Source organism: Peromyscus eremicus, chromosome 8b (assembly GCF_949786415.1).
Source record: "Peromyscus eremicus chromosome 8b, PerEre_H2_v1, whole genome shotgun sequence".
Lineage (NCBI taxonomy): Eukaryota > Metazoa > Chordata > Mammalia > Rodentia > Cricetidae > Peromyscus > Peromyscus eremicus.
Window position 1 is genome coordinate 49,591,432 of NC_081424.1, and position 13,413 is coordinate 49,604,844.

Below are 13,413 nucleotides of genomic sequence, written 5' to 3' on the forward strand. Positions count from 1 at the left end.
ATCGGGTGAAGTTAGGAATACTTGAGTATAATCTCTTTGACATTAAGCAGCCTGTGGTCACATAAAACACACATTTAAAGTACATACAGCTTAGAAAGGTGGGGAGTATTTCAATACACGTGTATCTTAGACACAGCAAGTTCTTTCAAGGTCCAGTTTGTGCACAGTTTGTCAATAATATTACACATTAAAGGAGACTGTGGAAATGTGGGCCTTTTTCCTTTCTTGAGCAATGGCATGATTATTTACTGGAAAGTGTGGAAATAAACATTGGCAAAAATATCATAAAGACATCACAAAAGTAAATGCTATTAAACAAAGATATAAAAATATCTTGAAAAACTCATAAAGCTGAGTGTGTTTTCAAATTTTCTATAGTTATTTCATTCTCTTTGAGATCATCAGTTGTGTATATTTTAATCTGGTGAATTTGTAGTTAAATCTATGAAAATTGATAAAAATGAGCAGAAAACAGCCCCAATTTTGGAGAATTGGGGCTGCAAAATGAGTTGTCATGTTGCCCTTTAGTTTTTCTCGGGTTTCTCAGGAATGTGTCACAGACCTCAGTAGGGTGACATTTGCTTCAGCTGACCATATCCCAACATCTCAGGGTTCATGCAAGAGTTCTCAAGGGTGCGTGAGTGCGTGCTACAAGTTTTCAATCTAGGGATGTGTTTTAGTGTGTTTAAGTGACATTTAGCACCTCTTTTTCCCACTTCAAGTGTTTTCTGATGCAGAGGACCTTATGATGAGGTTGGAAGGACATTGGCTATAATTTTCACCAGCCATGGGATTACTGCAACCCTGGCCAGGCATGAAAGCACTACTGTAATTAAGTTTTGCATTCCTGTTCCCCTTATCTGGTCCCATAGAAATGATCTCCGTTTCTCACCATTTGCATCCCAATGAAAAGGGTAACAAAATCACAAATATTTAAATATTCATGAATGAATGGAATGAATACATTTTCACGATCAATATACCAGATACAGGAAAAGATTACCTAGGAATTTTAATAAATGAAGGATATTAGCTAAAAAAAAAAAAAAAAAAAAAGAATTGAATATGGGCTTTCAACATGGGAAAGCCATCTACTGCTCAGCATTACACAGGGATGATGTTAAGTGTTGTGTCGAGAACCTTGCTTTCTTCTTCCTCATGTAAATGAAGGATGGGGTCTCAAGAAAAAGCCTCTTGTTCCCAATCAGCTCTGGATGGAGCTGAAAGGAGAGCACTTAGTAACAGGGTAGGAAATGACGAGAGGGAAATAGTTCTGTGTCTGGGAGCCATGTGGAATTCCAAGATAAGAAAAACAGTTGCTAATTCGAGTATAAAAGCAGGAAACATGATACACTTGCTTCCTTCTATGTAAACACAAGTATATGTGGGGCGGCGTGAAAATTATTTTTCTCTTGCTGAACCACAAAGGCATAGAATCAAACTGCTTGTTTTGGACACACTGGCTTCTTCTTTTTCTTGTGGACATTATGGCTAATAACACAACGAGTTTAGGGAGCCCATGGCCAGAAAACTTTTGGGGTAAGCTACCTTTCTTTAACTGCTTCTAATTTAATAAATTAAGATGCATGGAAATTCTCTGTATAACTTATTACAACACTGGAAATCTCTGAGGCACTTTGCTTGCCATAACTGTCCAGTGACATTTTTCATAGATTTATTTCAAGAAATATACTCATAAAAATGTTGTCAGAATAAGCTACAAAATAGTAAAGGAGGGTCAGACATATAAAGTTTGATTGGTATTAACAAAACTTAATTAGGAATAATGAGGTTTTTTTAAAGTGAAAATTTAGAAAAATAAATATAAAGTAGAAGTCCTTGTTAAACAGAATATAACACATGAAGTTTTGTTGGAAAATTATATTTTATTCACCCAAAAGTGATGGATTATGTGTTTTATTTCACAAAACCAAGGTAGGTGTTCTACAGAGGGTTTTGAAGTCTGTGTTTTTGTTCATGTTATTTTTTTTAATTTTCAAAGTCAAAATTTAAACAAATCTATGCTTGAATGAATTTTGCATATGGTGATAAAGATAACTGTAGAATTAAAAATGAAATTATGAATCTAGAAACTTAGACTAATACAGTGGAAGCCTGTCACAAAAGGAAGAGAAACTATCCCAAAGCGTGCTTTGGCGGAGGTTGACCTCAGCTCAAGATCTAGTGTTCAGTGATGCTAACTAAGAGCAGGAAGGTGCGGAGGTCAAATCCACAACCTTCTCTGGGCCAGATTTAGGATACAGGGGCTAGAATGTACAGTGACACTGACATGTCTCTGTGGTCCAGAGAAATTTAAAAGTAAAGGGAACAATTTAAGTCCAATCCAGTTAAAGGAGTTCTGGAGTTTATTGAGAAATCTATAACCCTATTATATGTAAGATAAGTTTTTAATCATCTCAGAAAACTGTATCGAGCTTCCTGCTCCGATTGGAGGTAGGTAGGGCTTTGGAAACTATTTGGTAAATACTGAGTAGTGATGCCAATCTGGCCTGACAATCTGACTTATTTATCTGGGGTATTGACATGAAGGGAATTAACTAATTAACTATTTGTATTAATTAATGTGCTTGCTTCAAGCTTTAAGAGATTTATCGATGATATAGTAATAAAATTGCATAATAAAATTAGTGAGAAATAAGTTATTCCTACAAACCCTAGGTAGACATCAAGAGCCAAGAAACCTTTGAATTCTGGATGGCCTAATGGTACATTTGTGAAAAATGACATTTACTGTCCTCATTTTATATTGTGATGAACACCAGCTAGACTGCATCTAAATAAATTCATCATCACAAAACAATTGTAAATTATTCCAAAGTAAGTCATTCCAAGTGTAAAAATTAACACAGAAAAGCCAGTTCTGTCTTCTCAAACTATTTAAGTTCATCTCCACATTTATCTAAGAAAAATAATTCATTGTTCATTGGTTAGAGCACAGATGATTTTCATTAAAATAAATCTTACATCAATAAGATGCTCATATGTAGTCCATTCCTTTATCCTGGCATTTAGATGTCTTAATAAGGAAATCTGTGCTTAACAGGGAATTCAAGATTCCTGTGTCAAAGACTGGCATTAATGTTCCCTTCTCTTGGTATATAGATATGGTGGAAGATAAATTGAGGATGGGGAAAACCAAGAGACTGTTGTGTTGCTAAATACCTTTAAACAAAAGCAAAAATGATGGACCAAAAATATGTTTGATGCTTTGGGTGAAAGAGGTAAAACTACATTATTATTTCTGGAGTAAAAGTATGAAGTATAAAATGTCATTATAAATTTAGTGTATGAAATGTAAATATTTCCTGACATATAGATGTCAGGTTTTTTTCTATTGTCATTTCTGTTTTGCGTCTAAATTGATATCTATTTTGATCACTGGTCTTCTCAAAATATTAATTTGGGGCTGGAGAGATGGCTCAGAGGTTAAGAGCACTGGCTGTTCTTCCAGAGGTCCTGAGTTCAATTCCCAGCAACCACATGGTAGCTCACAACCATCTATAATGAGATCTGATGCCTTCTTCTGGTGGGCAGAGGTACATGCAGACAGAACACTGCATACATAATAAATAAATAAATAAATAAATAAATAAATAAATAAATAAATAAATAAAACTTTAAAAAAATATTAATTTGAAAACAATGCACAGTGTGGTGGAATACAGCACCTGCATTCGAAAGGACTCTTTAGTGTGACCCTTTGAGTTAAGAGAATAAAAACAAAGTGTCATAGACTATAACAACTTACACATGGAGCCAGAGAAACTTCTCAAACTTAACGCATTGAGATGCACAAAAACCTCAAAATTCAACTTTCTGGTTTCTTAAGGAATGCAAAGAAATTAAGTAATGACATTCAGTTGTTAGAAACAATGAAGGCTTGCACTTTTTCAAAGCTACCACTCAGCCAAACCTACTAAAAGTTGTGCAAGTGCTACAGCCATTGACGCTAGCCACCAGCAAGAGTGGCCTGAGACTGATAACACAGATGACTCCACCTTGCATTCTGCCTCTGCTCTACGTAATACACGTCCCTTCTCTGTAAACCATCCCCTAAAGGCAGCAGGATCCAGAGACCCTCAGAGACTATTGGGATGACAATGTTGTAGAGCTCAGGCATTCTCATCATACTTGGGAGTACATACACACACACACACACACACACACACACACACACACACACACACACACTTCTGGTTCTTTCTGCTGTCTTCTCACTATGTTGCTGTTGTTGTTTCCACCCATTTGTCCAGCACTGTGAAAAGCTGAGACAGCGTATTGGTATATGACTTGCGTTTACTCATCTAATCGATACTCCCCCAAAATATGATTTCTCTTTTAAAAGAATTGCATTCCGGGAGGTGATTAGGTGTTCCTACATATGCAAATAGGAGCCTATAAATAAATCAATAGATAGTATCAACAACCTCTGTTTTGTCATATATTATCATGATATTACACAAAATGACCGAGAATGAGAATATGGTATAGAACTTAAAATATAAAATGGTCCCTGAATCATTTTTAGGGGGAAAAAATGGAATATTACCTGTTGCTAGGAAATTAAAGAAGTTCCAAATAGAAAGATAATTCTAAGGATAACATTCTGGTCATTCATTTCTGACGTGGTAACTCAACCTCCTTCAGTCCATTCATTTACTATGAAGCTTTAGATGACCTTATTAGGCAACAGATCAAGATCATACGGGTCAGAGGTTGTCTGAGCATTTGGGAGCACTCAGAAGAACTGTTATCAGCAAATATGTGAAGTAAAAACACTAGGGTGTGTGTGCAAAGAAGCAAATGGTAGATCAGAACATTCGGATGGAAATTATGGGGACAGAACTGGAAATCAGAATGGAGGCAACTGTCTTTAAGATTCTCAATAGCGTTGTACAAGTTTGAGGTACTTCTTGCACTGCGGTGACTCTATGGCTCCTCGTCTCTGCCTTCTTTGGGTTTCTCTCTAAGGTTAGAGATAGCTTGTAAGGGCTGAAGATGACCAGTACTTCAGGTACAAGAGGGAACTTGATCAAGGTCCTCTGCTGACATCTACTGACAAGTGTGCCTCATCTGCTCTGAGGATGTTTTTCTCTCACTGTCTTCATTGTTGGAGTCCTTAATTGCAAAACCAGGTTCTTGTGATCTGTGCACTTCTGACTAAGAACATAATTTTTCTTTTTTGGTGAGACTGTCTGGTCGGTCTACTGACTCTCATTCTATTACTCTCCCATCTGTCTCAATGCCCAGAGCAACTTTAACATTCTCCTGTGGTGCTGGAATTCAGGAGGCTGACTCTTATCCTGCTCTTCTGGCACCCAGTGCTTCTCATGGGGACCTTTTAGCCTCTCTACATATATTAGCCAGGAATCTAGGAGTGGGTACCAGTGGGTACTGGGATTCCCTAAAGGATGGAGGGATGGAGGAATGGCCTCATTCCTAGAGCCCTCATGGCTCATATACTGTAAAGCTCTTGTCTTTCTCTCCCCAAAACTTCTCTTTACACTGCTCATGAAAAACCATGCAGATGATACTTTCTCTTTCCTGCTACTGTTTATGGCAAAAACTTACATTTTTGAGTTCTTTAGGCTTCTAGTGTTTTGAAGCTGGAACAGAAAAAGAAACAAACCACAAACACTGTCTCAGTTATAAAACACCTCGTTATTGCCGAACAGTGCTGGCTTCCAAAATGATGTTCCAGTCTTCGTGTTTAGTGATTCATTTGGCAGTTTAGGAGTAGAACACACACTTCCATGCCTCCTTGTTATTTTGCCTTACCCTGCTCTGAGGTAGCTGAGGGTTACAAACTGATTTGTTGGTGGAGCTAGGGCTGTCAAGGGGTGGGATCCTTATCTAAAGTTCCTCAGCCTATAAAAAAAAAATGTTATACCTCAACCTACAGCAAATGATGTGCCCTAGCCTGCAGAAAAAAAAAAATTGACTTTTAGGGGTATAGCAAGCATATGAGATAAGGTGTTCGCAGGGTATTGGGATGGTGGTGGAGCAGGCATGGGCAATTCATGGGTCTCCATAACATTCTCTCAAAATAGAAAGCAAACATTGTCCATTTCTCCAGCTCATTTCTTCGGTTATATGTATAAAAAAATTCTTCAACTATTATGCATTATTACATATGAATAGCCTGGTAATTATTTCCATATGTCTATTACTTAAAGACTTTGAAGAACAAGTGTTTACAAATGTACGTTCTTAAAACAGCTGCATCTGGATTCTGAGGAAGAGTTAAGAGATTGCGTCTCTCCCTGGGCTCCACGGAGCTAAGGTTATCATTGAACTAGAGCTCATAAGTCTGTGTGTACTTCCTTGTGCATCCCTGGTCTCCAGACTTCTGCACTGAAATCATGAAAATTGTCTTTGTTTGTGAAAATTAAGTTAGATTTGAGTATCAACACTATGCAAGCCTTGTAAAACAAGTCAGAAGTATTTATTAATTTTGAACTATCTCAAAGAGTGTATATAAAATTGGGTTGGTAGTTATTTATTATCTAAAATATTCACTACATATTCATTCCATATGGTGTTTTTAGCTGGAAGTTTTAAAATAACACATTTTAATTTAAAATTTTATTTTAAATTTTTTTTTTGTGTGTGTGAATGTGTATGTCTGTGTAGGTAGGTAGGTGCCCACATAAATAAAGGTAACCCTGGAGGCCAGAGGTGTTGGATCTCCCAAAGCTGGAGTTACAGGTGATTGTGAGCTCACCAGTTAGTGTGGATGTGTGGGTGCTGGAAACCAAACTTAGGACCTCTGCAAGAACAGTGACCACTGAGCTATCCCTCCAGCTCATCAGAGGACCACAAGGATTTTTCTGAATTATTTAGTAGTCATGCCAGTTTGTGTTTTCCAAGAATTTGCCACTTGAAATTATATTTTCAAACGTATCTGGTAGAAGTCATTTATACTATGTTGACATGTCTTCTCAACTTTATTATGAAAATATTCACTGGACAAAAACGTTAGAAGAATTCTACAGTGAAGACTCGTCTATTCTGTGTCTCACTTATTTCAGTTTCTATGATGCCTTTTCAGATTCATCTATATTGTTTTAAAGTACAGAATTTCCTTTCTGTTCTTTTTAGGTTCAGTAATAATATTCTATTATTATACACTACTCATACACATTCATAGGCTACTAAATAACATTGGGTTAGTTTTGAGAATTGCATTATTTGGATTTTTGTCACGCAGACATTACACACTGCACACACACACACACACACACACACACACACACACACACACACAATCTAAGATGTCTTTGACCATGCTCAGTGATAAAGTCCTTTGAAACCATTGTCATGAAGGGGACCCATCACTCACTAAACTGCCACTATGCCACTCAGGACTCCACGGGCTCCATTTCCTCAACTTACTCACCTGGCTATGGGCACTTGGGTTGATTCCATGTCCTGGGAATTATGATCAAGTACCACTGGATAAAAACCACACAGGAATCTTCCAAGCCTGTGTTTTTGTCCACCACCCTATTCAAGGTGTCAGTGCTAACATTATTGCTTTCATTCATTCCTTTTTACCATTACAGACAGAAGTCAGCTTCCCACGTTTCAAGTCTGAGGGCTTGTAATGCATAGACATCTTATTTACTTATTTTTCCAGGAATATGAATTGAACCCACTTCCTGTAATGGGGAGGGAGGGTAAACTGAGTGTAAGAAATGGGTCAGGATGCAATTTTGGAATGAGGAGGCCTCAACAAGAAGGTTAGGTAATACCTAAAGGAAAAAGGAAGAAAACAAAAGACATGGAAAAAATAACCATGTAGATATCTACAAACATATTTTTGAAAGAACAGATTAGAACTAGGCACAAGCCCTTGATCAGAAGCATATTTGGTAAAGAACAAGAGAACGGAATCAGGTGGTGAGCTCAACCACGGGGCAGCACCTTTCAGATAGGAGAATTTTAGGAGCTGGCTTTTACTCTGGAGGGGAAGTCGTTGGAACGCATGTGTGATATGACTGGACCTATTACATGATTGAAAAGAGAGGGCAGCTGGACACACATGGACGATGCTGCAAAGGCAAGAAGCATAAAGCATGAAGCCCATCTCAGAATTTCCCAGATGATGTGACAAATGCAGAAACTACTTATTCTTTGCATAGCCAGCTAATTTTAACCATTCACATTTCTGTACACTAAAGTCTAATCCCCCAAAAGTCCTTTCATCACAACCTTCCTATTGATGAAGCCATCCTCATCTACACTTTAGGAAGTAGAGATAGGGCGGTCTATTTGGGGATGGGGTGAGTCCTGCAACTGTAGAGCTTTGAATGTATTAACCAGCATTCCATTTTATGACCACTTATGAAAACCATGTTGTGATGTTGTAACAATTCAACAGTGGCCCACTAGATGGTGACCTCTACTAAATGTTCACAGCATTGAGGTTGTGATTATGTTTTCTGAGTACCGTGGTCAACTTTAAGACCTTCGAGTTGGAAGGCACAGTAGCGGTGGTAGTTAGGAGCACAATTTCTGAAACCTCTTTATAATCAGAATTTTAGATTTGGGGACATTGATAAAGTTAAGTTTGAATCATACAAAGTAAGACAAATTTTTAGGTTCAATTACGTTTATTTGATTTTTAAAATAATATCTGATTCTATGAAATCTCTAAGAAGATGGAACTTCAATGCTATAACTCCTTATTTTTGTGAGGAAGATATCAAAACATCAGTACTGGATTCAGTAACTTTGTCCTAAATTGTCTTAGACTTCAAAAGCCATCTCATAAAGAACTTAGTTTATGGTTAATGTAAAGTGTTTTGGAAAGTTTTCATGTGATTATATGTGAAGATATTTGCAATAACAACAAAGACAGCTTTGCCACAGGACATCCCTGTGGCGATAAGAGGTAGAGGGGCACTATAACATAAATCCTACAGTTAGGTAGTGGTGACTGTACTTATATATGTATTAGCATTTATTTGTTTTATTTCTGCAATCTAGAGTTTCTACATGGTACATCAATAAGCTGGAGAAAGGCTTGGCAGTTTTAAAACCTAGCTTTTCCCCCACCTTTAAAAAAAATGACATCAGTGAGATTAAACAAACTCATCAATATTTATTCAATAGTGCTGGATCTGCAATTGTGTAACCTTGTAATCAATGAGCATTTGCTAATCAATAACCACTTCAAAACAGAGATTTGTAAAAATAATAATCAGGTAGTTAGCTCATGGTTTGGGGTTGACAATTCAGCATGGGGCCAACAAGATGGATTTTTCTGCTGGTCTTTGGTTTGCCCTGTAGTCAGATGGGGTTTGCCAGCATCTGAATGACCTAGAGCAAATCATTCTATTGTCATGTCCAGGATAGCAGGCTCCCAGTCAGAGCCATAGGGATAGTACTCAAATAGTCCTGTATCTTTCATTGGCTACCACGCTTGCTTGGCTTTATTCCTGTGTCTGCCATGGAGAAATCCCCAAACCAACCAGGGTGGAAGTGGAAAGTCTCTTGAACTTTAGACCAGAACTTACAAGACCTCAATTCCATTGCTTCCCATTGGTCAAGTGAGTCCCACTGATGCCCTTAGAGTAGGGAATAGGTTCTATCTGCTAGTGGGATTACAAACAAAGATTCTGTGCCCGTGGCCCCAGTACTAATACCTTCATAAACATGTTTCCTGTCTATAGCTCTTTGCCTACAGAATCCTTGTATAAGCAATTTAATATACACCTTACCTTTCTACTTAATGGCTAACTCATTTTTTTTTTTGTACAAAAAAGACAGTACTTGGAATAGTTCTATAAAAATGAGTTCCCCAGATGAAGAAATTTATGTCCCTATATAAGGAAAATTATATGTGAAAGCTTAGAGGATTGGAAAGAATCACAGGCTTTGAGACAGAAAGCAAACAGCAGTTTGGGGTTGGCACATGGAATGCACAATGAGAAACGTTCTGAGTACTAAGCTGGAAGGAGCGTCAAATATCTAGAGGGTTTCCATGTAGAGTAGGGCTCAGCCACTCCAGTAAATTCATTAAGAATATGCTTTCAATTTCTATTTGCTAAGGGGCAGCCAGGTAGCACCTCTATTGAGAGAAGAGGAAGATATGCACATATATGTACTTGCCTGCAGAGGAAATCAGAGGAAATTCAAGCTCAGTGAAACTGGAGGACACTGGAGTGCAGAGGAAAGTGTGTGGAGATTCAGGAGATGGGGTTTTATTATCACAACACAGACATAAGAAAAGTAGGAGCTGGAACCACGTGAGTCATGTCATTGTGGAGTCAGGGCTCTGAGAGTCTGGGTGTTAAGGAAATACAACATAAATCAGTCAGTCCTCCAGATGGTTATGACTCTACCTATGACAGAGCGCAGGAAGTGAGTTGCCATCAAGACTGCAGGTGGGAGAAATCAGTGTGACGGAGCAAAGCAGACAGAGAGGAAGGCATGCTGAACGCTGTGATGCCCTTCTTTCCCAAAGGGCACGTTAGCTCCAACCATAATTCAAAAGGAAATGAGCTGTGGACATTTGCAGTTCTGTAAGAAAAACTGGTAAGTTAAAGTTGAGCTTCAACGAGACATTCATTTCTAAAGATGATACAGGAACATGAGCCAATGCTTTTTATAGCTTTCTGTTTGAATAAGGGGAGTCCTGATCATTCTCTATTTCCCTAATTCCAAGTATGTTAAAATTCAGAACTCATTCCGTGAATTACAGTTCATACTCTGCCCTGTGTTTTTAAATGAATTGTCTTTGAAATTAGAGCTGTTGGTTTATTGACTATTCTTTGTTTTAGAGGACCTTATAATGTCCTTCACTGTCTCTGTGGCGATTGGGCTCGCAATCGGAGGATTTCTCTGGGCGCTGTTCGTTTTCCTGTCTCGAAGAAGAAGAGCTAGCGCTCCCATCTCACAGTGGAGTCCCACCAGGCGACCCAGGTCCTACAACCAGGGCCTCAACAGAACTGGATTCTACCGCCACAGTGGCTGTGAGCGTCGAAGCAACCTCAGCCTGGCCAGTCTCACCTTCCAGAGACAAGCTTCCATGGAGCTGGCAAATTCCTTCCCCAGGAAATCAAGCTTCAGGGCTTCAACTTTCCATCCCTTCCTGCAATGCCCACCACTTCCGGTGGAAACGGAGAGTCAGCTGATGACCCTGCCTGCCTCCACCACCCCATCTGCCATCAGCACCGGCCACAATCTGAGCCGGCCTGACTTCCGCTGGTCCAGCAACAGCTTGCGGATGGGCCTTTCCACACCGCCGCCACCTGCCTATGAGTCCATCATCAAGGCATTTCCCGATTCCTGAGTCTGGGCTTTCGTTGTTTTTAATTCTTTTTTTTTTTTAATTTTTGTCTCATCTAGAAAGGAAATGATATATAGGGTAAACAGAATTTTGGGGTTATGGCACTAAGGATTGATTTTCCAAATTGATAGGCTCATGAAAGCTGAGCATTACCGAGTAAGGCACAGCTGCTTTTGAACATGGTTTTCTCACTTACGTCTCACAAGAATATTATTTTCTCAAAAAGTTCTATATTTATGTATTTTGAATTCAGTGTGAGGCATTGAATTAAAGATAACGATTAAAGATTCTAACATACAAATCATGAGTATTTGTGTGTCTTCGGTGAAGAAGACTTTAGCTGTCTATTGCCTGTGGTTGCAATCCCCATCCACTTTCCCATGTGACTGCTGACAGACAAAAGCCACTAACATCAAGGAATTTTAATGTTACTTTCTGGGTGACGAGTGAGTCAGTAGCATCCTAGAATCTTGGATCTTTAATGATGTGTGTGTACAAGATGATGGAAGAGTGAATGTTGTAAAATCCCGTGACTCTACTCAGTTATGTATGAGAATTAAGCAAAAAAGCTAAGCTCCATTGGTGTCTTAAGAAGGTTCAGTTTTGACACTTACATTTTTTTTCCCCAGCCAGATAAACTCATTTTGAAGTTCTTCCTGGTATAGTTACCCTTATCATTGAAGTAAAACCCTTGACTTTAGTAACAAGAGGATTTAACATGACTGTTGTAGTTATTACCAAAGCAACAGCTTCTCCATTTGTCCTAAGAGCAAATTTTTATTTAACATCAAGTTATATTTTCTTTATTGGATTTGGATCTAATGGCTAGGAAAGCATTTTATCTAGGGCAGTGTTTTTCAACCTGTAGGTGATGACCCCTTAGGAGCTGAATAGCCCTTTCAAGTTGTTGCCTAAGACTATCCAAAAATACAGATATTTACATTATAATTCATAACAGTAGCAAAAATTACAATTTATGAAGTAGCAACAAAAATAATTTTATGGTTGGGGGCCACCACATATGAGGAACTGTATTAAAGGGTCACAGCATTAGGAAGGTTGAAAACCACTGCTCTAGGGAGAATTTCCCTGTTAATTCTGCGGTCAAATAAGGATTATTCTACAGAGAAATAGTCCACAGTGGAAACATGGTGCCTCTCCAGAAAGCAATTCCTCCCGGTCACCTCAGCCCCCGGGTACCATCCCCCAGGTGATGCTCTGTGAATTCCATCTTCCCCTTCTCTCAAGTCTTTTTAAGGTGACTAATGCAGGCTAAGTGGTCACTGTTTCGGATGGTCACCCAAGGAGTCCACATCAACAGATGGAGGCATCTTTAATGTGGGCACCAGAGACTTTCAGTGGTCCTTTTGCTCCAAGGACAGGAGCTCACTGGGGGGTTATTCAGAACCTGATACATCAGATATTTAGCTTGTGTTGTTGTTTAATCTTCTGTAGGTTGGGGTTTGCGGCAATACCCACTGGTCCCAGCTAATAATGTCTGATCATAGCTCAAGAATATAACTACTTGCATAAAAGAACCCCTATAGACTATCTTTATTAGTTTCATATAATTTGTACTATCCATTGTTCCCCAAGAGAAATTATTCTTCAAAAAACCTACCAAAATACCTTGTCATTAAGTATACAAGAGAAGAAGGAAGGAAAAAAAATTAAGCAAATCAAGAAGCTAAGATGCATTGGCAGCTGACTTTTTTTTTTACTAAGGAAATGTAGAAGCTGTAACATAGCCTCGGTAAGATTTTGCAAGAGCATCAGCTTAGTAACAAGGCTAATTTTAGGTTGGATGTCATCCTCAGTGTTTAACATGAGGAGCAAAGAAGGCATGCTTTTTATCAGTCATTCATACTGGGAATGAAAACTGTTCCTACCTCCCAAGGGAAGGAAACGAGAGCAGAAGTCCTCGGCTTCATTTAGCTCTTCGGCAGAACTCTTGCTAATTTAGCCCCTGTTATAAAATGACCAAGAGGAGTATTTTATAAATATTGTGCATTGTATGAAATGAATGTGAAGCTAAAACCAAAGCTGGAAGTGCTTTTAGTTGTAATTGTTTTATTTGAAATGTTTTGTCAATTATG

General features: G+C 38.5%; 1 protein-coding gene across 1 annotated transcript; it reads left to right on the forward strand.

Annotated features, from left to right (window-relative positions):
• Nucleotides 1-1,395: 1,395 nt before the first annotated feature.
• On the forward strand, nucleotides 1,396-11,627 carry Myct1 (MYC target 1). Its single transcript, XM_059272391.1, has 2 exons — nucleotides 1,396-1,539; nucleotides 10,809-11,627. The coding sequence occupies exons 1-2, from the start codon at nucleotides 1,488-1,490 to the stop codon at nucleotides 11,318-11,320; spliced, it is 564 nt and encodes a 187-aa protein (XP_059128374.1). The 5' UTR covers nucleotides 1,396-1,487; the 3' UTR covers nucleotides 11,321-11,627.
• Nucleotides 11,628-13,413: the final 1,786 nt, after the last annotated feature.